Here is a 27078-nt window from a genome sequence, read left to right on the forward strand (position 1 = left end):
TGCAGAGGCCTGAAGTGTCCCTCTCTACAATCTTGATCAGGGTCTAGTCCCCCTATAAGCAATTCTCCACAAACAGCCAGAGGGATCAATTTAAAAATTAAGTCATACCATAGCATGCTGCCCGTGCCTGGATTCCTTCCAGAGTTTTCTAATGCACTAAGAATAAAGATCAAAATTCATACCATTAACTCTAACGGTTGCCGTGATCTGCCCCGATGACCTCTTGATTCTCATCTCCTTCTTCTAAGGTCACCCTGTCCCAGCCACGCTGGGCTCCTTTCTGTTCCATAGAATAGAGTTCTGTTGCTTGAACTCCCCAAACTCTCTCCTGCCTCAGAGCCATGCTGTCTCCTCTACCTGGGTCATCTTAACACATCTCTTTACATGGCCCTTATTAACTGTCAAATCTCAGCTCAATCATCACCTTCTCAGGAAAGCTCTCCCTGATAACTCTTATCTAGTAAATAACCCACCCAGTCCACCACACTGTGTCTCAGAAAGCTCATGGCATGGTCTTTCATGGGAGATAAAATAGGTTATGTATATGTTAAACAAGAGCACAGGACAAGAAATGCAGTGGGGACTCTTGAAGTAGAGAGTTATCATAGAACGTTAGGTCCAGAAGAAACAGACTCCCAGGCGACACTCGAATCCCCGGGCAACGCCCAGGTGACATGTGATTGATACGTCTACTGAAGGGGCCCATCCTAGATGCTGGACAGCTTTGGAACTGAATCTTCCTTATTCTGAGCTATGTTTCTCTGAAACTGCTACATTTTTGTGCCCCTCCGGCGCAACATAAAACAAACAAAACCCCTCTTTCCCAGTCTTTCAGGTTTCCCAGGGCTGCTCTCAACCCAGTCTCCCAACATTTCCTGCAGGCACCTTCTCCCATCCCAGGGCACTCTCCTCTGAAGGCGCTTCCATCGGTCCTCCCTCTGATCTTCCCGCGCACAGAACTGCCCCTCAGCAGTCCAGGCGGGCACCGGCTCCTTCCTCTTCCCAGGGCATCCCTGTGCTCCTTGAACAGCAACCTGCCTGCCCCCTTGGCACGCCGCATCTTCCCGCCGAGAGCAAGCTCAACATCATCTCCCCATCTGGTGCTTAGCACAGGGCCTGACAGAGAATAGTTTCTCTAAAACGTCTTGAAGAATCCAATCAACGCATAACTGGTATAGGAAACGGAGAAACGACCGTCGGTACTGGGAATTCAGAATCCGAAATCAAGCCCGAAGCCCCGCCCCGCGCCGTCAGCCCCGCCCCCTGCCTCGCCTCCGCTCGCCCCGCCCTCCCACCGCTCTCTCGCTGGGTCCAGCCTCTCGGCCCATTCTGCCCTCATCTTCGCCTTGCCCTCTAGTTGTCCCCGGCAGGTAGCCTCTCTGGGGCTTATAATCCCACACGTTCCCCTATAAGCCTTTACTTTGGACTAGTAGCAAGATGGAGAACCTCCTCGCCACCACGGCCACGCCCCCTCCGCTCACGTTCCCTGTGCGAACCGGAAGAGATTGGACAGCCCCTAGGTCGTAGACCTGGAAGTAGACGTATCTCGCAGGAGGTTGGCTTTGGCCCTGAGGCTGCTGCCGTCGCCTCGGAGAGATTGTTGGAGCTGGCAGCCTAGGAATGGTGAGATCTCGCGGCTTCTCACGGAGGGTTCTGAATGGAGTTGGGGTGAAAGGGAGTTTCCCAGAGTGTCGCCGAGGACGATTCCCCCCCCACACACCCGAAGGTTTGAGGGCCCCGCCCCGGTGGGGGGGGGGGGGGCCGGAAAGCTGCGCATGCGTGGGTCGAACCTGGCTAGGCGCTGGGCCGAGATGGTACGCATGCGCAAAGTGGCGCGCGGAGGTGGGGTGAAAGTCGTTGGGGAGTCTCGGTCCTCACCCGTCCACCAGTTGGTGGAGCTTAAGCTGAGCCTGCGAGGACAGCAGGGTCCACTCGGTGTGCGGCTTCTGAGGTGCAGCGCTAACTTTATCATCACTGCATTCCCTGAGACACACCTGGACTAAACGTCCCCTCTCCCCCTTGGGTGTGCACTCTGGGAGAAAGGCGCTGGGGAATGGGGACGGGGCGTAGACTCACACTCAGGCTGCTCGCAGGATCGGGTCCCTTCACGCTCTCCGAGGAGTGGGGATTCCCAGCCGTATGCGAGGGAGCGGCCTGACCAGCGCACCCGGGGGCAGGGCCGGAACGTTGCACTAAGAGTCTCCCTAATCATATCAGACGGGGTGGACCCGGCTGGCGGAGTGTCCCAGAGGGTCCTGAAACTGAGCTCTCCGAGGAGGGGGGGACCCCCAGGACAGTTGATTAGCAGTTCCAAAACCGTGTTTTTTAGCTTCCATGAGGTCCCACCCACTAAATCTTTAGCCAAAGCTACTACAAATGAAAAAGAAACGAAAGGACTAGTTGAAGTCCCGTCTCCCTTTATTTTTCCCTACTTTGGCCTAGGATGGGAAGGCGGGAGGGGTGCTGCTGACCTTAGTGAGCCGCCGAAGAAAAGAAAGAGAACCAAATATCCCTTGTTTCTTGCTAGCTTACGGTCAAGACCCTTAATCAAAAAGCTATGGGTACCTCCAGAAAAAAAAAAGGCTATAGGAAGTGCTGTGTTAGCTGGGCTCCCGTCTACCATATGGGAGACCCTGGGTTCACGTCCTGGGGCCTTGTGAGGGCAGGCTCACCTGCACGCCGTGGAGTACCGCCCGGCCTGCAAGTGGTGACCCAACAAAAAAGGAGACAAGTAAAAACACAGAGGAGTGCACAGCTAGTGGGCCCAGAGAGCAAACAATAAGCAAGCCACAAGGGGGAGGGGAATAAATAAAAATAAATATACAGACTCACAGAAGAACGCACAGTGAATGGACACAGAGAGCAGACAGCAAGCAAGCCGCAAGGGGGCGGGGTGGATTAAAAAAAAAGGCTATAGGTAGCATAGAGGGGTCAGTGATTCCCCTGAAATAGTATTTCTTTTATCATGTTCTCATGTAAATCAAAAAGCTACAGGTATATAAGGACTACATAGGCAGAGTAGAACCTTGTGCCGCCTCTTCTTCCTGTATCTTCTCTAGCTTATGAGGTACTGGGGGACCTCTGCCAGTGTGAGGCAGTTAGGCTGGCCAGTGGAAACCTAAGCCTCAGGGAGACACATTTCTCCTTTGCAGAATCTCCTCTCGGCCTCAAAGCTCACCTGGCCAGAATCCTTGGATGAGCCCGTGGGACGTTTCCTTCTAGCCCTGTGGTTTGGAACCAGTGGCTTTGGGACTGTAAGAGGATGGACAAAGGTAGTATGAGGCCGGGCCAGCTCCCCAAATGCTCGGGCGCCAACCATCTGCTGATTCCACCCTGTGCCTGACACATGTCTTTTGGTCCTGGCTGGGCATTGCCATCTCCCCCTGGGCCAGCACCACCCATGTACCTCTCAGCAGAGGCCACAGTTGACTGACTCGCTGTTGAGCTGCCGCTCTTTGGCATGGCTGCATTTTGATGGCAGAGGGAGCAGTTATGCCCAGAGCCCGGTGTGTCGGCATCACCAGTCTGACCTGAGCACCATGTGCTGCACGACATGACACGCGGCACCGGGAGAACTGCCCAGCGTGGAAGGTCTGGGCCAGGTCTGAGCCCAGATGGGATCTGGATGGCCAAGGAACCCCCAGCTTAAAACCTGAAGTGTCAAGGAGGCAGGGGAGGGCCAGGAGGGCTGGCAGGGGAAGGGGACTGAGAAGGGGTCCTATGTGCAGAAGCTCAAGGTCTATTAGGCTATCTCGGAGGCCTGAGTTCACCACTTCTCTTGTTCTAGATTCTCAGGGGCTGCTAGATTCATCCCTGATGGCATCGGGCACTGCCAGCCGCTCAGAGGATGAGGAGTCACTGGCAGGACAGAAGCGGGCCTCCTCCCAGGCCTTGGGCACCATCCCTAAACGCAGAAGCTCGTCCAGGTAGTAAGGGTTTGGAGGGCTGGGCACTGGGAAGGAAAAGGAGATCTGTGGCTTTAAGGTGCTGCATGCATTTGCCCTGTTCGGCATGGCTACCTGAACCCCTCCGGGGCCTAAACATTGGCAGAGCTTCATGCTTTTCCCGTCCTTACCAAGTCCCTCCATGTGGGATCAAGGTCAAGGGAGGGAGACTTTAGGCCTTTGACTTGAAATCCTGGTGCAATACATTTTATCTCAGAGGGATGGGACCTAGCAGCTCCATGTCCCACCCACTGGGCCTGGCTCTGCTACTAAGTAAAAGTGGGCCCAGAGCCAGGAACCTCCTCTGATTAGGCAGCATTTGGGGGAATGGGTGCTGGGGAGTGGGTAAAGAATACTTACTGGGTCCTTCTTCAGGTTCATAAAGAGGAAGAAGTTTGATGATGAGCTGGTGGAGAGCAGCCTGGCCAAGTCCTCAACCCGGGCAAAGGGGGTCAGCGGGGTGGAACCCGGCCGCTGTTCAGGGAGCGAGCCCTCTTCCAGTGAGAAGAAGAAGGTGAGGGGTTGGGAACGTGTGGGATCGTGTGTCTCCCCAGAACCTTTGCCAGCTGGCAAGAGCCCTGCTGAGGAGGCTTGTGAGCAGACCCAGCTGCCCCAGCTCCAACCTCAGAAGCCTTTCTCATGGGAGCCTATTTCTCCCTAGCCCTGCCCTGCTTGCCGCACCCCCACTCTGCCAGTGTATCCTGTATCACATTCCGTGTGGGAGGCACGGAGCGTGCATCTATTCTGGGAGCAGGCAGCCTGTTCCCAGCATTGCTGGGTGTAAAAATAGCCCCCAGGTGGCATTGCTCTGGTCCCACACTCTATACCAGCAAGTGTTTTCCTGATATCTATTCCCAGCCCGACTCTGAGGTCGGGGTGCCTTCAGGAGAGGAGACCCCCTGTAATCAAGAGCTATGTGGAAGTAACTTCAGGGAGTAGTAAAAGGGGAAAGGCTGAGCCTCTTGCCTGTGCTTCCGGTTGCCAGGTGGGCTGGGACTGCCGCAGAGTACACGAGGCTCAAGGCCCAAAGCCCCTGCCACCCTGCTGCCGGCTCTGAGCTCACTCTCTTCCAATCTCTGCCAGGTATCCAAGGCCCCCAGCACTCCTGTGCCTCCCAGCCCAGCACCTGCTCCTGGACTCACCAAGCGGGTAAAGAAGAGCAAACAGCCCCTGCAGGTGACCAAGGATCTGGGCCGCTGGAAGCCTGCAGATGACCTCCTGCTCATCAATGCTGTGTTGCAGGTAGGGCTTCCCACCCCCTCCCCGGCCCCCAGACCAGAACAGCAGCGACCCCATGGGTGGCAAGGGAAGGGTTCTTCCCAGCTCCAGAGCTCGAACCGTCCTCTCTGGGGCCTTGCAGACCAACGACCTAACGTCTGTCCACCTGGGCGTGAAGTTCAGCTGCCGCTTCACCCTTCGGGAAGTCCAAGAGCGCTGGTACGCCCTGCTCTACGATCCAGTCATTTCCAAGTGAGTGGGGCTGGCCCCGGCACTGGAGAGGTACTGGGGACACCGGAATTCGCCTCCTGCAGCGGAGAGAGTTAAATGAGGGTTCCAGGGTGGGATCTGGGAGCCAGGGGTCTTAGGGCCTTGCATGGTCCTGAAAGGTACTGAGACTTCCAAAGGAAACGTCGTCATGCCTCCAGCCCTGCTGGTCCTCGTGGTGCCACGATCCAGGTGGAAAAGAGGAAGTCGCTAGGGAGAAAACTTCCTTTCAGCCAGGAATTTATGTGGTGTGGCTTTGGGCAGGTCACCTCCCAGCCTTTCCACACTGACTTTCCGCGGTTTCTTCCTCCATAAGATGGGGGAGTGGGACCTGGACAACGCCAAACAATTCAGCTCCAGAAGCCAGGGTGCCCACACGCACACACTTCTCCCCCTCACTTTCCCGGTTTAATATCTTCAGAGTTTGGCTGGATGCTTAACACCCATCTCCTCCACCTCCTCCGTCTCCACAGACCCTGGCACCACACCTCCTTTTACCCCTGGGGAACAGGAGGTGATAAGCAGTGGGGGTGGGGGTGGGTGGGGAGCAGGTTTGACCAAGTAAGGAGGATGCTCTCGGGAAGGGAGCAGCAGCTGGCCTCTGGATCTGCCCCAGGACTGGACCTCCAGGGGGTGGTGCCTCTGGGTCCCCTTTACTGGGTTGAACACAGGAGACTCAGTTTCCCCGAGTCGCCTGCTTGTTTGTTTGAGAAATCTGCAAGGCCAAGGGCTGTGCGAAGCCTTAGGCTCTTCTTGAGGGCCTGGCATCTGGGTTGTGGATCTCAGGCCTGCAGGTCCTGAGGAAGTAAGGAAGCCTGGATTGCTTGACACCGTCCCTTTAGGCCTGCCCTGACCTCTGCCTCTCTCCCTGCCCAGGCTGGCCTGCCAGGCCATGAGGCAGCTGCACCCAGAAGCCATTGCAGCCATCCAGAGCAAGGCCCTGTTTAGCAAGACTGAGGAGCAGCTGCTGAGCAAAGTGGGATCGGTAAGACAAGGGCTAATACGGTTGAGGATCAGGGCAGGTTGGGGAGTCGGACCACCTGGAAAACTGCTCTTGTTGGGGAGGTCCCACTGGATAGACCAGGGTGTGGTATTGAGGGTTCTCAGGAGGGGCCAAGCCTGGCCCCCTGAGCAACTGTCCACCCCCTCTTCCAGCTCCTGGTAAGGACTGGTTCCAGGAAAGGTAGGGTCAGAGGCAGAAGTAAGAAAACTCAGGTGCCTAGAGCACGTTTCCTTGCCCTGCAGACCAGCCAGCCCACCTTGGAGACCTTCCAGGACCTGCTGCACAGACACCCGGATGCCTTCTACCTGGCGCGCACCGCCAAGGCCCTGCAGGCCCACTGGCAGCTCATGAAGCAGTACTACCTGCTGGAGGACCAGACAGGTACCGGCCCAGGAGCTGGCAGCAGAGCATGCCATGCATCTAGGCGAAGTGCTGAGGGCACGGCTGCCCTCACAGGCTCTGTCACCCCTCACGGGCCCGGCGTCTTGTTCCCTCATTCCCCAGCAACACTGCGTCCTTCGAGAGGGAGGGAACCAGGCTGGAATGGTCTTCAGCATCATGGTATGAGTAGCCAAAATTGCCCAGAATCCTGGTGGGCAAAAAGTCTAAATTAAATAGAGTTGTCTACCACTTCATTTTTTTATTTTTTTCTTTTTTGGTTGTTTTTCCCTGACATTTTACCATTATATGAATAACATGCTAATATATTCTCTGTGGATCACATTCAAATGTGAGGATATGAGAAAGTCCCATTTACTGGATGCCCTCTCCTTTGCTTCCCTCTCTGAGATAATAATCACGTTTTCTAAGCCTCTTGCCCCTTCCTGTCTCTCAACATTACTTCTCGCTGCCTCTCTCCTCCCACCAGGCAGCCAGTTCTGTCAGGCTGCCTGCTGGCCATTGAGAAATCCCCATTGGGACTCCAAACCCCGTCCATCTGTCTCTCCTCTTCCCCTGGGCCAGCATGCTCTCTGCTTCCTCTCTTCCCCGACCAGCAAAACTCTTGCTGTCTGGTGGCCAGTGTTGGGAAGGCAATCTGATTAAACCGCAGGCACCTCTTCAGTGGAATTCGTGGTTCAGGCTCAGCTCTCAGCAGTGCAAGCCTGCTCTGCCTTTACTTTCTAAACACTATTGCACTTGGCCTGCTATGTCGTTCGTCACTCTGCTCTGCAAACGAAGCTTTCTACCCTGCCCCTTGAGCCTCGTGCCCTCTACCTTACTACCAGGGGTCTATTGCTACTGGTCACGAAAAGACATTCTTGCAGGAGTAGTTTTAAAAATCTGTTTTTCCTTCCTAAGGACTCCCAAATTCAGTGCCCAGGAAGTAGCCGTCTTTATTCCTGCAGCTTCCAGGCCTTTGATTCTTCCTCGGGGCTCTGATATCACTGAATTCTGAGTACGTAGGCTGGATAAAGTTTATTTTCACTGCTTTAGGACATATCAACTAGCCCTTCTGTCACTATTTAAGACACTTATTCCCAATTTGAATGTTATTTCGTGTAAACTGAAAAGTCTTGATTTAAAGGTTTAATTTTTCCCTTCAAGAGTCATCTTACATGGGGATTTGATTTTTCCTGTACTCTCTGGAGCTAGAAATCTCCAGGAACAAGGAGTATACATGCGTAGCTTCCAAGTCGGTTGAGTGTTTGGTGAAATTTCAGGCAGCTCTGGGGGCCTGGTGAGGCGACCCCACAATCTCCTGTCGCTTGGTTCAGTCCCGCCCAAGGAGTGGGGGAGGAGGAGCGGCTGTGGCTCCTACGCAGGTCCCTCCTCTTTTCCCTGGAGGCGGGTGCTAACGCCCAGGGGTGTGGCTTCTGTAGCTGGTGGGCGGTGGGCGCTGCTGCAGGCCTGGAAGCAGCTGGCCTTCAGGCAGAGGTTCTACACGTTGACCAGGAGAAAACCGGAAAACTCACTTGAAACAGCATTTACCCTGAAGGAGTCTGATATTACCTATCCTATCCCTTTCCATTTCGTTTTTTCCTAAAGGAATTTCATGACTCATTAAGAGGTCATGATTCACAGTTTGGAAAACACTGGCTTCAGGCAGGGCAGCTCCCCACAGGTCCCTGCCTGCCGAGTGGGGCTAGAAGGGCGTGTTTCTCGGAGCCCCTCGTTGAGTGTGGCCAGAGATGGTGGGGAGCACGGGCTGTGGTGGAAGGAGCATTTTGGATTTGGAACCAGGAAAGCAGGATTTGAATCCTGGCTCTGTCACAAGCTAGGGTCAAATTGTTTCACCCTCTTGAATCTCTTTCTTCATCTGTAAAATGGAGCTAATAGTACCTTCCCCACTCAGTTTAAAGGTATGTAAATGAGACCCCTTCACACGCTGAAAGACACAGAAGGTCAGTTTTCCTCTCTTTTCCTTCCTCAAACCACCTCTGCCCTCAGCTCACCCTGGGACTGCTTTATGCCCAGTTAGCGTGCAGGCTGGTGTGAATGACTCCATGGCCTCAGCCAGGTGTGCCCGTGGTGTCAGCACTGCTCACATGCCCACTCTCCACACTTGTGTCCACTTAATTCATCACCTCAGTGCTGACCCTTCCCCTGTTCTTTGTTCAGTGCAGCCGCTGCCCAAGGGGGACCAGGTGCTGAACTTCTCTGATGCAGAGGACCTGATTGATGACAGTAAGCTCAAGTGAGTGGCCGGAGGAGAGCGTTGCCTCTCCTCCCTTTGGGTGAAGCTTCCTGGGCCACCCAGCCCTCGGCGCTGCTGGGAACTGAGCAGGGTCCAGTTGTAGCTGTCCTGATGCAGCGCTCCCCTCCCACTGGGGCCCTCTCGACTCGTTTTTCTTACCTGTATCCCCATCCCAAGTTCCAGGAAGGAGACTAGGCTGAGGCTGGAGGAATAGCCTCTCGGTCCACAGGGCTCAGGGCTTTCCTTGTAAGCTGAGGAGTGTCCAAATGGTGATGGCAGGTGAGCCGGAGGCCGAGCCTAACTGACTGCCTTCTCGCCCTCAGGGACATGCGAGATGAGGTCCTGGAACACGGTGAGTGGGCCCTGGGAGCGGCCGGGAGGGGGCGGAGGCTCTTGCTCCAGAGCAGGAGACCAGGGCAAGGTACTGGTGACCTCAGGATGCCCCTCCTTACCACTCCCCTCACCCCAGAGCTGACAGTCGCCGACCGGCGCCAAAAGCGCGAGATCCGGCAGCTGGAACAGGAGCTGCATAAGTGGCAGGTGCTAGTAGACAGCATCACAGGTGAGAGAGGGAGACGGGACAGGCCGCTCCTAACTCCCAGGCCCCACCCTGAGCCCCACCCATGGTTGCCGGCTGGGTGCACCCCTCCCCACGTCCCCAACTCCTTTTCCTTAGTAGACCTTGCCCTGTCCTGCCTCCCAGCCCGCCCCTGTGGCCCAAAGATGAGCTGGTCCCTAACCTGCTCCCCCCAGGCATGAGCTCCCCCGACTTCGACAACCAGACCCTGGCAGTGCTGCGCGGCCGCATGGTGCGCTACCTGATGCGCTCCCGGGAGGTGAGCAGCCCTGCCGCGCCCCTGCCGGCGCTTCTCCTTCCCCCCGTCTCTGTCTTGTCCTTGTTCTCGTCTGTCCCTGGCCTGCGTGAACCCCCTCACCCCACTCCCTGGGTCCCAGCCTTCATCTGCCCCGTTGCCCCAGATCACACTGGGCAGAGCAACCAAGGACAACCAGATCGACGTGGACCTGTCTCTGGAGGGCCCGGCCTGGAAGATCTCCCGGAAGCAAGGTACCCCCCCACACCCTGCCCCAGGAGGCAAGTGGGAGGCCTCCCTCCCAGCCTCTCCTGCCTTTCCAGCCTGGGGGCTTGGTCTCTGGCAACCTCCTGGACCAGCCGAGATGGCATTTCAGGGTCTCTCCAGCTTGGGAGGCCAAGGTGCCTTCTAGCCCCCATCCCCAGGAAGCTGCCCAGAGGCAGAGGTGGGCCTGGGGCCTCTGGCTCTTCCAGCCTCCGCCATCCCCCCACACTCCACAGGTGTCATCAAGCTGAAGAACAATGGAGACTTCTTCATAGCCAATGAGGGCCGGCGGCCCATCTACATCGATGGGCGGCCTGTGCTGTGTGGCTCCAAGTGGCGCCTCAGCAACAACTCTGTGGTGGAGGTGAGCTGGGAGGGGGTGGAAAGGCCGGGTGAGACGTGGCGTGCGGTGAGCCACCCGCGAGGCCCCTGCCCTGCCTGAGCCCCCTCCTGACCCCGCAGATTGCCAGCCTGCGCTTCGTCTTCCTCATCAACCAGGACCTCATCGCCCTGATCCGGGCTGAGGCTGCCAAGATCACGCCACAGTGAGGAGTGGTGGCAGGGCCGTCTGTTCTCTCTGGCCTCGGTGTCCCTGCGGTTCCAACCCCCTTGAGCTCCTGGAAAACCTGCCAGGGAGGACGGCAGGAGGCCCCGGGACTGGAGCCTTTGGGCAGGGTGGGGCTGGCCTTTGGGACGCCAGGGAGAGACTGGGACCCTCCCGCTTCCTGGAGCCAGCCCTCTCCCCCGCTCCCCTCCTGATTTCCACCTTCACTCCTGTGTCCAGTTGAGTAGCTTAGACTTTTCCTTTACTGTTTTTTTCTTTTGTAAATAAAAAGCACTGAGTTCCAAAGGTAGTTTCTTTTATTATTGTTTAATATAAAAAATGTGGGGCCAGGTGGAGGTAGGGGCGCATGCGGGGAGGGCAGAAGCCCCTTGGCCTCCGGCCCTGCCCCTCAGCCTGCAGAGGGGAGGGAGGCCCCGCACAGGCCGAGGAGGCCGTGGCTTCCCAGCCCGGGGCCTGCCCTGAGCTCCAGCGCCCCCGCCAGGGGTGCGGGGCCTTCGCGCTCAGGCTCCCTGCCCTGAGCCAGCGGGCAGCAGAGTCCCGGGGTGGCTGTCCCTTCCTCCACCCTGAGGGTGGACGGAGCAGCCGATGGCAGCATGTCTGGCAACACTGACTTCTAGGGCTGGCAGTCAGACCCCTGTGCCTTCTTCCTGCGTCCACTGGACTGTGCCAGAGCCGTGGCAGCCGATAAGCACCATCTCCAGGCTGTGGGGGTCCCAGGGCAAGGCCAGGCCCCCTGGCCCTGGGGGGGGCTCTCCAGTGCTGGTCGCCTCCGCCTGGCTCCCGGGCTCCGAGGGCCCAGTCCTGGCGCCTTCCTCAGAAGGGGCGGGCGAGGCAGGGCTGCTGGGCTCAGGGTCGCGTTCTCCTGAGCCGGGGGGCTCCGAGTCTGAGGTGGAGGTCCAGAATGCCGTGGCTCGAGGCCAGGGGGAGCTCTGAGAGGCGGGGGGGCCCCAGGGCCAGGGTCCCGTGAGGGGGGAGGGCCCTGGGCGAGGGTGAGGCCAGGTCCCACTCAAGACGGAGGCAGCTGGGGGCTGCAGGCAGTAGGAGGCCGCCCCGGTGTCCACACACAGGGGCTGCAGGAGCCCAGAGGCGCTGCCCGGGTACCGGCCCTCTCCCGAGGCCCGAGGGCGCGGGCCCTCGCCGTGGGGCGCCAGGACCAGCTGCACCGCCTGCCGCAGCGACTGCAGGCCCTCCCGCATCTGCAGCACCTGCTCCGACAGCTCCGTCACCTGTGCGGAGGGAGGGGCGCGGCAGTGGAGCAGGGGCCTCCCGCGGCAGCACCTGCCCCCTCCCCACCTCCACCCTGCCCCTCACCCACCGCCTGCCGAAGCTTGTCCAGTGTGTCTGTGTTCCTCGCCTCACCGGGCCCCAGGGGGACAGACAGCAGGCCGTTCTCTGTGGAGAGCGGGAGTGGGGTTCAGGGGATGGGAGTTCAGGAGGGGCCCCAGGCCTCTGCCCAGCTAGGACAGGTGGCCTTGGCCCGGCGGGGCTGCCTCCAGGCATAACACTTCTACTCCCGCCTCAAGAGCTGATTTTTGCCCAAACTGCCAGGGGTAGGGCAAACCCCACGCTCAGCCCTCCACGCCTCAGGAAGTTGCTCTTGTACCTGTCTCTTCTCCTCCCACCAGAGACACGGGCGTTCCGAGGAGCGCATCACCTTGTCCACTTCCCAGGGCCTCCTGGCTTGGGGCCAGTTTCTTTTCTGGTCCCCAGGCCCTCTGCCCGCCTCAGGGAGCCAGATATTGTGCTGTTTTCACTACCTTCCTGCATCATCGTATCTCCCACGTTCACCCCGTCCTACAGACAGGGAGCTGGGCACGCTGCTAGAAATCCGGGTTGAAACCCGGCCCAGGCAGGTCTAACACCTGGGTGCTGTCTTCACTGCCAGAGCAGAGGCTCGCAGGGACCTGCGTACCCTGCCGGCGTCTCCGACACGCCCGGCTGAGGCCAACTTGAGGCTCCCGGGGCCCAGGGACTTCCTCCCGGACCGGCCCCCCCAGGCCCCGTACCTGGTCCAGGAGAGGGGCTGCTGCTACATTCCGGGGCAGACTGCCCCACACGGAAAGAGAACTTGGGCTGGTCGGAGCCACCGCCATCTTCGATGCCATCCACTACCCTGCGGACCCAGGCGCCAGGACAGCAAATCAACAGACAGGCAGCCACTGCGGTGTCACAGGGGACAGGAGGCCCCTGGGCCTACACAGAGGCTGCAGGGGCCCAGAGCTGCGCCAGGAGGCCTTGGGGCCCCAAAAGGAAGGGGGCGAGTGGTCCCCTTCCCCAGGAGATGGCCGCTTAGCTGGGGAGCCAAGCCTGAGTGATGCGAAGCAGCCAGACTTCAGAGCAATATATGACCGTGCACGGGACAGGCGAGCTCGTGGCAGCAGGGAGGGTGGAAGCGTCTAGGAAGGCTTCCTGGAGGAGGCAGGCTTGGCCTGGTCAGGCTGGGAGGGTTTAGACGGGAAGGATGGGCCTCCAGGGTGGGGGGTGCCTGGTGGGAACCCCCGCCTTATCGCCACCATCTCTGCCCTGGGGGCTTAGGGCCCGCTCACCTGGGGCTCAGATCCGGGGGCACGTTCCACAGCATGGGGGGCAGCCGCAGCCCCTCCAGGCTCCGGGGGTGAGCGGAGGGGCCTGCCTCGGCCTGCGGCGTCCTGGCCCTGCCCGGCCGCCCCCTGCCGCCCAGACGTGGCCGGGGTGCGGCTTGGCACGGGGACAGCAGCTTGGCGGCCGAGGACGAGGAGGTGCAGCCGGGGGACAGCAGGGGGCTGGAGGGCTCGTCGGCGGGGGCTGGCGAGGCCCCGGGGCCCGGCTCCCCGTCCGTCTCCTTCTCCTCCAGCGTGGACATGAGGGTGTTGTCCCCGCTCAGGGAGCTGGTGTCCGCCTGGGGACAGCGGGCGACAGGGAATCGGCACGGGCGGCCACCTCTCCCCAGACACCCGGGACCTGTCCCCTGCCGAACGGCCTGCCTGGCGGGGAGGGGTGGCCTGCTTCTCTGTCACCACCACCAGACTGCCAAGCCCTGGCGCCCTGGCCGCCCCTCGAGACTCCAGCCAAGCGGGGCAAACCTCCCCTGCCCCTGCCCCTCCAGCTTACAGAATTTCCCCAGAGAAAACGGGACCAAACACTGGCCTGCAGTGAGTGACACAATGCAGGAAAAATCAAGAGCGCCTCAGAAGAGGCCCTGGCCGGCGGGCAAGCCCCGGGCTCTCCTCAGGGGTCTGCGGGGCTGGCGCGGGGCCCCCTCCGCCTCGGCCCGGGAGGCTCCGCTCCCCTCCCTTAGCTCCAAATGGGGCCAGGCTGGTCCAGATGAGCCCAGGAGAGCAGGGGTGAGGGTGGGGGGTCGGGGCTGGGCCCTAAGAGCCCAGTGCAGGGGCGGGAGGGGCCGGGAGGGTGCAGGCCCTTTCTGGGGGGGCCCACGCAGCCCCTCCACAGACGCTGTCCTCTGCCCCTCGCCAGGGTGCCGGGCGCCCCCCCACCTCCTCCAGCCATGCACCCGGCGCCCTCACCTCCGCAGGGCCTCCCCCAGCACCCAGGTTGTAGCTGAGCTCGCCTCGGAGGCCGCGGCTGAAGCGCGGGGCGAACTCGGGGTACAGCGCGAGGCTCTCGTGCAGGCCGGCCAGCTGCAGGCACTGCAGGGCGCAGTACGTCAGCCCTTTCACGTCGGCGTTGGCCTTCACTACCTGCTCCCGCCGGGGCAGCTCGCAGCCTATCAGGTCGCCCTTCCCTGGGGGGTGGGAGCAGACGTCAGCCCGCCTGGGCCCTCGGCAGCTGGGGGGGGGGACGAGGCCGGGCGAGCAGGGCGCTGGGAGCTTGGACCCCCCCGCGCGGCCTTGGGGGCCAAGACAAAGAGGTGCGGAGAGGCCCCGGCCTGCCCCCTGCCCCGCTGGGTCCCCACCCAGTGTTGGGGTGAAGAGCACTGAGCCTCAGACTCCCAAACAGATGTGGGGTCAAAACCACTGTGCTGAAACACATCCGGATTGTAGCTCTGCCAGACTGAGCGGTTCCCACATTGGCCATAGGTTGGCATCCTCTGGAAAGTCCAAACAAACTCCCGGGCCCTAGCTGTGCCCCCAGAACCATATCCGTGGAGGACCTCATCATCTCCTTCGCTTGGAGCCCCACGACGGTGTGGCAGGAGCTGGTCCAGCGAGCGGCACGTGGAGCCAGCCACACTTCCAAGCCTCACGGCCGCCACCACCTTACTACAGCTTCCAGATCCCGGGCTGCCTCGTCGATAAAATACATCCTGCATTTAATTGAGACTATGATGCTTTCTTGATTTTACCAGAAGGTGTCAACAGAGGGTTTTCCCACAACCAGGCTGAGACTGCCCCCTGGCTGACGGTGAGTGTAAAACGGCATTGGTGATCATCTGCCTCTTAGTCGCAGAGATGTTAAATCGTGGGGGAGAAAAGGTGTGTCTTCGAATCGATGAGAGTCTCTCTCGTCCAGCAGACTATGGGCACGCCATCCGGCCGTGGATGGAGCACTCACTGTCCTCACAAGTGCCAGACAGTGCTCACAACCAGAAAGTATTTCCTTCAACGTAAGAAAAAGGTGGTGCTCCGTGCCCTGTGCCCTGCATCGCACACTGAGTCTGGAGGGCTTTTGCTAAGGGTAGAACCCACCGCTGCTAAGTTTTATTTTCGTGGTCCCCGGCCATGCTTCTGGCTCCTTCTGAGAGCTGTGTGGATCTCGCTGTGATCATGTGCTAAATGAGCTCTTTCTCTTTATTCGTGTCACTACAACTAGGATAAGCATGTGCTTCTTGTCTTTGTCCAAGAGGTGAGATAAAAATGAGAAACAGGACAGAGTCCCAGGCCACTGTGGTCTCTGGGGCAGAGGCTCCCCCTTGGCATCTGAGCCAGAGCCTCCGGGCTTGGCTGGTCAAACTTGCGCGGGTCCCCGTGGCGCCACCTCCCGTTGTCCTCTCTCCATCTTGCCTCCTTCCTCCCTCTCCACTGGCATTGCAGATGCTGAGCCGACGTTGGTTCATAGAGAGGTACCACTGGCGTGTGGGACGTGAGCTCTGGCTGTCAGGAGCGGGGCAGGACGTGCCCAGATGCTGCAGCTGAGGGGATGGATGTGGGGGCAGGGAGAAGCAGAAAGCCAGGTCACGGCTGGGGTGGGGGAACCAGGCACTCATCGGGGGTATCCAGAGCCTCCACGTCAAGAGGAGAAATAATTCATCCAGAACATGTGGGCAGAGGCAGGATGCTCCAAAGTGTCATAAGCCACAGGGCTGGGAACGTTCTGGAAGCAAAGGCCCAGGACACGGGCGGTGGCCTTTCTTGCAGCTCTGTCTTAATACTGAGCAGTGAACACAGCTCTTCCGAGACTTGGTGTCTGGCATCAGAGAAGAGGCTCTTGGAGAACCCACGCCAGCTTCTCGCCGCCTGCTTCCTCCGCGCCGAGGCTGAACGCCATCTGCTTAATAACCCGCTTCGCAATCTCGCTTTGGAATGACCAGTCTGCAATTGCCAAAACCCCGTCTCTGCCCTCCCGAACCCCTCCCGTTCTCGGTTTCCCCGGGCCCGTCAGCCCGGCTCTCCCCAGGTGGCCTGGTGTGTCCCCTCTGGTCCATGGTCCTGCCTCTGCCCCCTGTCCTCCCCCCCTTCCCCCTCACACACCTAGGATGGCGAGCACAGTGCCCCCCTTGAGCACCTCCATGGAGCCGGAGCAGACGAAGTAGAGGGCCTGGAGCGCGTCGCCCTGGTGGATGAGGTACTCGCCCGGCGTGCAGAAGGCGGGCCGCAGGGCCAGGGACAGCGCGCGCAGGCAGCCGCGGCTGGCCGCCTCGAACAGCGGCAGCTGCAGCACCTCCTTGTGCAGGTGCATGGCGATGTCTGCGCGCAGCTCGTCGGGGAGGCTCTGCAGCAGCTGCGGGCGAGCAGGCGGGTGGGGCTGCGCGCCGGGCCCTCCGCACCTGCCCGCCTCCCGCGCAAGGGGCTTCGCGGGGGGGGTCCCGCCGCCTCCCCTCGCCGCGCCCCGCTCCACACAGGCTGCCATCAGCCAGGGGGCTGTCTCCGTCTCCCCCAATCACTTTAGCACCCCCCCACACCCCGCGAGCACCCCAGCCTTGGGATGTCAGGGAGCACAGAGCCCCCCAGACCTAAGAAGGGTGGGGAGGGGCCCGGAGCCTTCTGGGTTGCCCCCTGTCCCGTGTCCCCCCCACCCCCCCAGGGAGAGAGCTGAAGCAGGGAGGCCAAAGCTCCGCCTGCCGCACCCCACCCGCACCCCTGGTCCTTTCGGGGCCCAGGCCCACGCCCTGAGGGCGGCACCTCGGTGGTGTCGATGCCGTTGTTGACGGCCCAGGTGGCCTGGAAGTACTCGAGCATGCGCTGCTTGAGGGGCTTGGGGATGCGGTGGATGCGGATGTAGTCGCGCAGGTCGCGCGTGCGGCTGTGGTACAGGAAGCGGCGCGCGTACATGCGCTGGATGATGGCCGTCACGTTGCCGAACACCACGGCGTGCATCAGGGCTGCGGAGGCGGAGGCGTCACCTGCGGGCCCGCGCGCCGCCCCCGGCCCGCTGCCGCCCCCCGAGGGCGGGCCCCGGCGGGAGGGGGGGGCCGGGGCCTCACCGCCGATGAGCATGGTGCAGATGGAGAAGATCTTCTCCGTGTCCGTGTTGGCAGACACGTTGCCGAAGCCCACGCTGGTGAGGCTGCTGAGCGCGAAGTAGAGGGAGGTGATGTAGGCGCTGCGGAGGGACGGGCCGCCCAGGAGCTCCGGCCCCGTGCCGTTGGCCTGGTCGCTGCCGCTGCTGCAGTTGTCCCTCCGGCCAGAGCTGTTCCCAGCGTCGGGGCTCTGGCCCACCAGGTAGTAGGGGGTCTCGAGGCGGCGGGCCAGCTCCTGCAGCCAGCCTGGGGGGGCAGCGGGGGAGGGCCTGAGCGGCAGGCGCGGCTGGGCCCCGGGCACCCGGTGCCCGCTGGGGCAGAGGGGACCCAGCTCCCCCGGCTCCCCGGCGCGTCCCCCCTCTCCTCTGCCAGCCCAGCGCGCCCCATCTACCCCTCCACCCACGTCCCCATGCTCCAGCATGGAGGCTGCCATTTCCCCAACGCCTCCTACTGGGGCCACGGATGGAGCCAGGAGTCCAGTGCCCATTTCCCAGGCTGGCACTGATCCTGGGTAATGGGGCGGATGGGGGGCAGCTGGAGGGGACAGAGGGTCTGGTGGAGGCTCACTGCTCTCAGCCACAGGCTCGTTTCCCACGCCCGGATGGGTGAGACAGCCCCTCTGCCCCTTCCGCCCCGACCCCTCCCCTTCCTCTGAGCCCACCTGCTCAGGGAAGGCCTCCCTCCACTCAGCCTCACCCCCCCCCCCACAACCATGCAGAACCCAATTCCCACACGTCCTCCAGCACCCCGACAGGGACTTGTGCAGCCACGCCGTCGAGGCTGTGTACGTGACCTCCTCCTCGAGACGGCAAGGACCCAGGAACGCAGGCACAAGCACCTTCACAGGCGCCCGGCCATGGCCATCCCACGGAAAGGCCTGTGCACACCTGGGAGGGACGAGGGTGCACCCTGCACGCTGGCGCGGGAAGGGAGGGACACACCACGCACGAGGGTCAAGGCACACACGCTCAGAGGCCATGGCCAGGCGGGCACCTGCGCACACACATGGCGAGGCGGGCACCTGCACACACACGGCGAGGGGGGCACCTGCGCACGCACGGCCAGGCGGGCACCTGCACACACACACAGCCAGGCGGGCACCTGCGCACACACACGGCCAGGCGGGCACCTGCGCACACACACGGCCAGGCGGGCACCTGCGCACGCACGGCGAGGCGGGCACATGCGCACGCACGGCCAGGCGGGCACCTGCGCACGCACGGCCAGGCGGGCACCTGCGCACACACACAGCCAGGCGGGCACCTGCGCACACACACGGCCAGGCGGGCACCTGAGCACGCACGGCGAGGCAGGCACCTGCGCACACACGGCCAGGCGGGCACCTGCACACACACATGGCCAGGCGGGCACCTGCGCACACACGGCCAGGCGGGCACCTGCGCAGGCACGGCCAGGCGGGCACCTGCACACACACACAGCCAGGCAGGCACCTGCGCACACACACGGCCAGGCGGGCACCTGCGCACACACATGGCCAGGGGGGCACCTGCGCACACACGGCCAGGCGGGCACCTGCGCACACACGGCCAGGCACCCAGAGGCCCTGAGGATGGCCTGGCAGCCGGGCGGAGGCCAAGGCTGCGCCCACCTCCCCCTGTGGCGCCCTCGCCTCTGCCCCACGTTCTCTGGCTGGGCTTTGGCAGGGGCAGCGCTGCGTACAGGGGTCTCTCCAGAGCTCACGGTGGCCAGCGGTCACTTGCCAAAGCGGTCACTCGCCTGGGGGGTAGGGTGGGGGTTCCCAGGGCCCCGGAAACCCCAGGGGTCCTGGCAGAGCTGGGGGCCATGGCGAGCAAGGGAGAGGGGGCAGACCAGCCAATCTGGAGTGGAGAGGCAGGGGCGGCACGGGGTGAGTGGCTTTGGACCCCAGGCTGCAGTGCCCCCCACCTCAACACACCCGAGACCCCCTCCTTTGTATTCTCTCCAACACCCGATGTACAGCAGACCCTGTGCTCCCCACACCCTCTCACCCCCCTGACCACCCGTGCAGCAACCTCATGCACTGTGTGCCAGGGCTGAGGGGACCCCCAGGAAGTCAGGGTAGGCTCAAGGTCAGAAGGAGCAGATAACGAAGAGTAGCAGCTGTGTCCCAGAGGGGCAGAGTGCCCAGTGCCACACGACGGGGCGCAAACCAGCGCAAGGAGCTAAGGCTAGAAGGCTTCCTGAAAGTGGTGCCATTTGTGCACGGCCTTAAAAGATGGGTGCGATTTTGCTACATAGAAACCCAGAGAGGAGTGGAGGCGCTCAGTGGTTGAGTGCCTGCTTCCCAAGTACGAGGCCCTGGGTTCAAGCCCTGGTGCCTTCTAAAAAAAGCTCAGAGCAGGTCATTTCTGATGGAGGGAGAGGCAGAAGCCAAATGTGGAGGTGTACAGGCTAGTGGCTGAGTCTGGGAGAATGTGGGGTTCACACTGGGGGCATCAAATTCCAACCTAGGGGAGCGGGTGTAGCTCAGTGGTTGACTGCCTGCTTCCCTTGTACAAGATCCTAGGTTCAATCCCCAGTACCTCCTGGGAACAAACAAACAAAAGGGCCAACTCTCATTGGTGAGCGGATGTAGCTCAGTGGTTGAGCACCTGCTTTGCATGTATGAGGTCCTGGGTTCAAGCCCTGGTACCTCCTAAATAAAGGAATAAATAAAAAGAAAAAAAAAATTCCAGCCTAAGGAATTCTGGGCAATGTGTGAAGGCCTGAACTGTTTGAGGGCTTACTTAAGGTGCCAAGCTTTTCAGTCATTATTTAGTTGGGCCTCTGAGGGCGACTCCAGAGGCTGGGGGGGTGGGGAGAAGAGTGAGGCGGGGGCGGCAGAAGGGCCCACCGCGGGCAGCAGCAGGGCCCAGGCTGGTGCAGGGAACGTGCCCCCGGGGGGCTGCTTGCGGGGGGGGGCTGGGGGCTTCCACGCTTAGAAATGTCCGCAGTTTACCTGCCTCGGTGTTTCGCCAGATCTGGGCTAATGGGTGTCTGCAGATGGAGTTTGGGGTCCCGGCCGTGGCCGGGGGGCAGGGGGAGCAAGCAGCTTCTCAGGAGAGGGAACGGGGAGGGGATGTCGTGAAGGGCTTGGGTGCGCCCAGAGGCAGCCGCACAGAACGGAGCCACCACCAGGACAAAGGACACCCCTGGGTGTCTACCTGCAGGGGTCGGCCGGCCGCCACGCCCCCGGGCCCAGAACCCCCTCAAAGGTGCATTTAACGTCAGCTCAGACTCTGCCGTGGGGTGGTCCTAACTCAAGGCCAAGGGGGTCTGAGTCCCCGTGGGGGGCGGGGGCTGGTCTGGGGACGTGAGGGCCTCAGCCCACTTGGGGTGGGCAGGGGAGGCAGGGTCAGGCCTCGGCCCCCGTTACCCACCTGGCGCCCTGGCCTCGGCGTTGGCTGGGTGCCCGTCTGACGCCGGCAGCCTCACCACAGACTCCCCACGGGCCGGGCAGGCGCCGAGGAGTCCCGGCTGCAGGTGCTCGGCAACTAGAGCGCAGGGCCCGGCTCTGCGGGGGGCCCCCACGGGGACGCACCCGCCCCGGGGGAGGTGGTGAGGGAGAAGGGAGTCCCAGGAGCCTCGCAGTCCCAGGGACTGATGGGCTCGGGTTTCCGAGGCTGCCCCCCGACACCTGGTGAACCCCCGTGGGCGCCGAGGGCCACGAGGACCAGCCTCGGCCCCTGGGACGGGAGGCGGGCGCTGGAAGCCTGGCCGGGAAGCCAACCCCGGGCGGGCGGATCTGGGAGGGAGAAAGTAAGGCCTTCGGTGCTGGGGAGGGAGGAAGAGCTGGAAGTGCGATGTGGAGTTGGGAGGCGGATGGGGGGGGAGATGTTTGTGTGGCGGTGCCTGTGGCGTCACGGAGGGAGACGTGGTGAGGGGGTGGAGAGAGCTGAGGACAGGCCCCTGGAGCTGCAGGACGCAGGGACTCGAGCCCTGGAGGAGGGGCCCCGCTCCCGAGGGCCCAGTGCTGGGACGTGTCGGAAGAGGGAAGTTAGCAGAGCTGGATGCTACAGGGACTCCAAGGGAGACGAGGGTTTGGCCCCAGAAGGTCACCGCGACCTTCTGGGTGACATGCTTGGTGGCAAGGTGGGGGTGGAAGCCCTCCTGGCAGGAGCTCAGACGCGAGTGGGAGGCAAGCGGGAGGAGGCAGCTGGGAAGGTGGAGGAGAAATGAAGGAGCGCGAAGACGCTGGTGGGAAGCACAACAGGCTGGTTTTCCAGGGAGAGAGACTGGACTGGAGGTGAGAGAAGGGACCTGGCCGAGGCAACCTCCAGAGAGGGTGGTGGGAAGTGCCAGGGGCCAGAGGACCCCTGCAGGGCCATCTGCTGAGGGTGGGCGAGGGCTGAAGGGATGTGATGAAGGTGCGGCCCTCGGGGGAGCTGGGGAGCAGCGGGGCTCAGGGCACTACCTGCAGGGGGTGTGGGACTCCTCCAGGCAGCTCGCCTGGCTTTCTCCACAAGCCCGGCTGCTGGGGAGCAGGCGGCCGCGTGGTGGCGGCTCTGTCACACTCACCTACTCACACTTCTCTGACACACACACACCAGCCCCACGCGCTTCTCACAGGCTCACGGCTACTCGCACACAACGTTCCTCTGACACATGCATTCTACGGCGCCCTCGTGCGCACCGACCCGCGCTCGTGCTCCTGACCCCTCCTGCCAGCGCACACGTAGCCCTGACACACACGCTCCGACACACGCACCCTGAGCGGACGCAGGCCTCTGACACGTCGGTCCCCCCCCCCCCACCGGCCCCCCAGCACCCCGCGCAGGGAGCGTCCAGTACCAATCTCGGGCAGCTCGGACCCGCTGCTCTCGATCTCGCGCTGGCCGATGTAGAACCAGGCGCAGGCCACCCAGTGGGCGAGCAGGGCGAAGACGGCCATGAGCAGCGTCAGCACCACGGCGCTGTACTGCGAGTACCGGTCCAGCCGCGGCAGCAGGCGCAGCAGGCGCAGCAGCCGCACTGTCTTCAGCAGGTGCGCCCCGAAGTACTGAGGTGGGGGGCGGGGCGGGTCACGGTTGTGCCCGCCGGCCCCAGCCCACGGCCCCCCCACCCCCCGCCGGCCCAGCCTACTGACCACGTTGACCTTGAAGGCGTGGAGCAGGTCGAAGGGCAGCGCCGCGATGACGTCCAGCAGGAACCAGGTGGTGACGTAGTGGAGGCAGATGGACTTTGGGGCAAACACGACCTGGCCCGACTTGGACACGAACGTGGTGCGGAAATTCAGCACGATGTCTGCGGGGCACGCGGGGGGCCGGTCAGCACGGGCGGGGGCCAGGAGTCCCTCTTTATGGGGGCCCCGCTCGGGGCCTTTTACCCCCATCGTCTTATCCTCGCGGTAGCTCTAAAGGCAGACCTTGCCGTGCCCCTTTTAGGGGGGGAGGCCTGGGGAGGCCCTGGGCCATCGGTGGTCAAGACACATTTGCAGCCCGGGTCTGACTTCCAGGCACACAGTCGCGGGCAGGTGGGGAGGGTGCCCGGGCAGGGGACCTGTGCGCCACTGGAGGCCGCACAGGCTATGGCGGTCAAAGCCGGAGGCGCGGCCTGCCCTGCGGGGCGCTGGGCCCGTACCGAGGATGAAGAGGACTTCCACGGCCAGGTCGCAGACGCTGGGGGGCCCGCGGGCGGCGCTGGGCTCCCGGGCCGTGCTCACGCACACGCTGTAGGGCACGGTGACGGCCACGTAGAGGGTGGCGAGCAGGATGAAGCCATCCCAGGTGGCCCGCAGCGCCCCGCAGTGCAGCAGGATGAAGGGCGACTTCCGGATGGCGGCTACTTTGTACTCCGGCAGGTTTGGCTTCTCCCCAAATACGCCCTGGTGAGGCAGGGCAGGTCAGACAGGGAGGGAGGGAGGGCGGTGAGTCCAGGCTCAGATTGGACAGGGTCCGCAGTGGGCGCTCGCCTCCTTCCACCCCCTGCATTCCCACAGCAACTGCCGGCGGGGGAATCGGAGTACCCCCTTTATCAATCAGAAAACGGAGGAACAGGGAGGTCAAGTGACATAGCTGAGGCCACACAGCAGCTTAGGGGAGGAGCCTGATTGCACTGAGGCCAAGACCTATGAGCTGCAGGGCCTGCCTGGCCCCAGTGGGGCCCTGGACACTTCCCTCCAGCCCAATTACCCTCCCCTAGCGCCTCAGTCCTGCGCACGCGCGCACACCCCAGGGCTCAATCACCTTGTTGAGTTTGTGCTTGCCCTTGGGCTGCTTCTGCAGGTGCCCAGACAGGTGATAGAGCACAGCCCGGCTCCGCCGCCGGTTGGCATTGAAGCCTTTGGCTCCTGCCCGGCCATACCGGCGCCGGCCACCACCTGCAAAAAGAGGGTCCCGCGCGGGTGAGGGGGGAGCCCTCTCCCACTCTGCACAGGGACTTGCTGTGGGATACCAGTGGCAGGCCCGCAGACCGGCCCGCCAGAGCTGGAGGCTCCTCTTTCCTGGTCACTTGCCAAGCCTCGCAGTGGGCAGGCCCTTGGGGGCTCAGCTGCTGCTCCCAGGGGCCGCGTCCAGGAGGAGGGCTGGACCAGGGTGGGCAGGAGAGGCTCTGCACAGCGAAAGGCCTGGGGGGGGATGTGGTCACGGGGGAAGGGGGGACAGCAGAGCTGGCTGAAGGCCCCCAGGCAAAGGTGCAGTGGCTCAGAGAAGGAGCCCAGGGGCCAGGCGCAGGGGCCGGAGGCGGACGCTGAAGACTTACACAGAGCCCGGGCAGACCCAGGGCTGGGGCTGAGGGAGCAGGAATGGACAGCGCCCCCAGCACGCCAGGCGGCAGAGAAGCCTTGGAGCAGCTGCTGATGACAGCTTTGTGACCCACCCAAAGTCCGGCCCCAGCCCTTGGACCATACGAGAGGGGAAAAAGCCCAGGAACTTAGAAGCAGGCTTTGCCCAGGCTTCCCCACCGGGCTTGCTGGGAGGGAAAGGGCCAGAACCAGAAAGTGTTTGCACTGAACTGCTTAGGAAAGTTGGCTTTTAAAAACTCCAGCTTTGGGGAGTAGATGTAGCTCAAGCGGTTGAGCGCCGGCTTCCCACATACGAGGTCCCTGTTTCCCCAGCCCCTGCACCTCAAAAACAACAACAGCAACAAAACCACTCCAGCTTCGTAGTGAGTGTACCGGAAAAAACATTCCCCCACGGGGCCTGTGGAGACAGCGTGGTACAGGCCTCTCAGCTGGCCCGAGTGGGAGTCAGTGAACCCACAAGGGGTGGGAGGGCCCAGGAAAGCCTGGTTCCGGGTGCCAAGGCCCCTCGCACACCCGAGGCACCCAACACTCCAGCCACAGCAGCCACACCGACGGGCCCACAGGCACCCACCTGTCTCCTTCCAGCTGTCAGGGCCCCCTCGGTTCTTGGTGTCGCTGATGTCCTTGTGAGAAACCAGGAAGAGGGCCACCTCCCCTTTCTCATTCTTTATGGGGATCACATCCAGGAGACACCAGAAAGGGAGCCCTGGGCACAAAGACAGACTCAGCCCTCCCCCCCCCCCCCACCGCCCCCGAGGCCCCGACTCTGTGGGTAGCCCCGGTCAGGCCGTGAACGGGCCGAGGCCCTTCCTGGGAAAGGAGTGGCAGCTTGAGGCCACTGTGGACAGGACTGGGTGGAATGGGGTGGAGGGAAGGCCAGGGAGAGCAGGAAAGACTGTCAGGCATGTGCGCTTCACATCTGTCCTGTGGGGACACGGCGGAATTGTTCTGCCTGGGATGGGAAATCCAAGACTGGAAATGGAGGAGAGGCTGCGGCTGGGGTGAGGGTGGAAGAGAAGAAGGAGCAGGGACAGGGGACGGGGTGGAAGAGACGGAGGAACGGAGAAGAAGGCAGGAATGGAAAGGAGGAAGGGGCAGCGGAGGGCACGGTGCCAAGCCGGGGGAGGTGGGCGGCCGGGGGCTCCTCACCGCTCTTCCTGTACAGGATCAGCTCAGCCTTGAATTCCTTGTGCTCGTCCAGGGCCTTGCGGATTTGCTGGCGGACCAGCTCGCTGGTGTCCGGCCCGTAGAGGAAGGAGCAGGCGCAGCCGCGCTGCATGACCTCAGCCCGGGAGAACCCCGTGAGGTCGCAGAAGCCATCAGAGCAGTAGACCACGGGGAAGACCCCCGCCACCTGGGCATTGCCCAGCACGAAGTTACTGTCTGCAAGAGAGCACCTCTTAGAGGGGGCGAGGGGGTGGGGGGCCCGGCCACCCTCCTTTCCTGAGGGCCTGCGATCAGGCGACCGGCCCCACGAACCCCCGGGGATCCTGGGCATGTGCGGGGTTAGGGTTAGGTCAGGGCAAGTTCAAGAGCAGGAATGGGCGTCACCTGCGCATCGGTGCCCCCCCCACCCTGCACAGGCCTGCCCAGTGGAGTGTGATGTGCCTCCAGGCTGTGTCCTGAGCCGCTAGGCATAGGGCGTGGGTGGGGCTGCCTGAGGGAGGACTGCTCTAGGCGGGCCTCAGCCCCACCCCTACCTCTGCCAAGCAAGCCCACCTGCCAGGTAACCCGGGTGGGCTGGCTCCTCCCACTGGGACCCACCCGGACAGGGAGGCAGCCCAAGCCACCCACTCTCGGTCTTGTCTGTTTGAGCCCCCGCTGCCTGACCTGGTTGAGGAATTAGAAAGGCAATCAAGAATGGGGGTGTAACACCCGAGGCTGGAGCCAGGAATGCCTTGAGGAGTGGGGTGTGCTGAATCAGCACCCCGCAGGCACCCAGCAGAGCAGATGGGAGAGCCTGGGGGAAAGGAGCGGCTCAGCGAGGAGCCCAGAGAGGCGACGGTGGAGGAGCCAGGCAGGGAGCTGGGAGACCCACTGGGGATGAGTGCCAGGGGGGAGGAGGAGGAGGAGGAGGAGGGGGCTTTTACGCTTTCCCTGTGCTTAGAGCCCCGACCGGATGTCAGATCCAGGCGCTCAGGTCGACTTCTCCAAAGTCCCCCAGTCCCGGGGGGAGTTCCCTTCCCCTTCTTCTTTGGGGCTAAACGAGCACCCCAATGCTGGTGGGTTCAGGGGGTGAGATGGACTTGGACAGGGCTGGCCTCTCTGGGTCCCGCCTACTCTAGCTCCCTTTGCAAATCTTTCCTAAATCTGATTTTCAAGGGCTCCCAGAGGGCTGTCTCCCCTTCCCCCGCCAGTCCCAGGGTAGTGGCTGGGATCGACCCGCGCCCCCGCCGCCGCCGACTGGGTGTCCCGGGCCCCAGAGCCGGGGGGTTTCTCCTTCTGATCGTTTCGTCTGGAGCAGTGTTGACCCTTAACCCTTCGCCGGGAAGGAGGTGGCGGTCCCGGCCTCGGGCGGGCCAGGGGGTTGGTGAGAACGAGCGGGGCGCCAAGGCGACACCGCGGTGAGGACGTGCGGGAGCCCCGGCCGGGCACAGCTCGTCGGGGAGGGCGGGGGGGCGAGGGTCGGACTCACGCGTGCCGTCGAAGCGCGTGGCGATGGTGTCCAGGAAGGTGTTCTGCGGCGCCAGGAGCCCCCGCATGGCCGGCATCTTAGGCGGCCGCGGCCGCGCGCCCCATCCCTCCGGGGCGCGGGGGCTCAGCGCCGGGGGAGGGTGCCCGGCTCGGCCGCCCGCCGCCGCGCCCCGCGCCCCCTAGCGCAGCCGTCGGGGGGCAAGGCCGGGTGCGCACCCGCACGCCCCGCCGGCCGCCCGCGCGCGAGGGGGCGTCCGCGCCGTCGGGGCCCCGGGCATGGCGCGCGGCCCCTCGCGCCCCCCGCCGCCCCCGGCGCTCCGCCAGCAGAGGCCGCGGCGCTCGCGGCACCCCCGGCCCGCGGCGGCGGCTCCCGTCTCGCCTGCGGGTCGGCTCCCGCTC

General features: G+C 62.6%; 2 protein-coding genes across 7 annotated transcripts; one reads left to right on the forward strand and one right to left on the reverse strand.

Annotated features, from left to right (window-relative positions):
* The first annotated feature begins 1490 nt into the window (after positions 1 to 1490).
* MCRS1 (microspherule protein 1) lies at positions 1491 to 10993 on the forward strand. 5 transcript variants are annotated; one of them, XM_058308279.2, is made up of 15 exons: positions 1491 to 1623; positions 3153 to 3602; positions 3788 to 3926; positions 4320 to 4458; positions 5028 to 5186; positions 5305 to 5414; positions 6306 to 6414; positions 6675 to 6813; positions 8992 to 9067; positions 9391 to 9419; positions 9537 to 9629; positions 9821 to 9903; positions 10022 to 10133; positions 10380 to 10507; positions 10606 to 10993. In XM_058308279.2, exons 2-15 carry the CDS (start codon positions 3554 to 3556, stop codon positions 10690 to 10692), a joined length of 1452 nt encoding a protein of 483 aa, XP_058164262.1. In that variant the 5' UTR covers positions 1491 to 1623; positions 3153 to 3553; the 3' UTR covers positions 10693 to 10993. The 5 variants fall into 5 exon arrangements, with proteins under 5 accessions (XP_058164262.1, XP_058164263.1, XP_058164264.1 ...); XM_058308280.2 differs by having other exon boundaries at positions 10046 to 10133; XM_058308281.2 differs by having other exon boundaries at positions 3153 to 3272.
* Positions 10987 to 26805, reverse strand: KCNH3 (potassium voltage-gated channel subfamily H member 3). 2 transcript variants are annotated; one of them, XM_058308278.1, is made up of 15 exons: positions 26681 to 26805; positions 25195 to 25428; positions 24617 to 24751; positions 23489 to 23622; positions 22884 to 23127; positions 22390 to 22547; positions 22095 to 22302; positions 17289 to 17570; positions 16987 to 17186; positions 16336 to 16585; positions 14212 to 14429; positions 13255 to 13586; positions 12715 to 12821; positions 12024 to 12100; positions 10987 to 11934 (listed from the first exon to the last, which is right to left on the reverse strand). In XM_058308278.1, the coding sequence occupies exons 1-15, from the start codon at positions 26754 to 26756 to the stop codon at positions 11335 to 11337; spliced, it is 3255 nt and encodes a 1084-aa protein (XP_058164261.1). In that variant the 5' UTR covers positions 26757 to 26805; the 3' UTR covers positions 10987 to 11334. The 2 variants fall into 2 exon arrangements, with proteins under 2 accessions (XP_058164261.1, XP_058164260.1); XM_058308277.1 differs by lacking the exon at positions 26681 to 26805 and having other exon boundaries at positions 25195 to 26383.
* Positions 26806 to 27078: the final 273 nt, after the last annotated feature.

The sequence above is a fragment of the Dasypus novemcinctus genome, chromosome 12 (assembly GCF_030445035.2).
Source record: "Dasypus novemcinctus isolate mDasNov1 chromosome 12, mDasNov1.1.hap2, whole genome shotgun sequence".
NCBI classification, from domain to species: domain Eukaryota; kingdom Metazoa; phylum Chordata; class Mammalia; order Cingulata; family Dasypodidae; genus Dasypus; species Dasypus novemcinctus.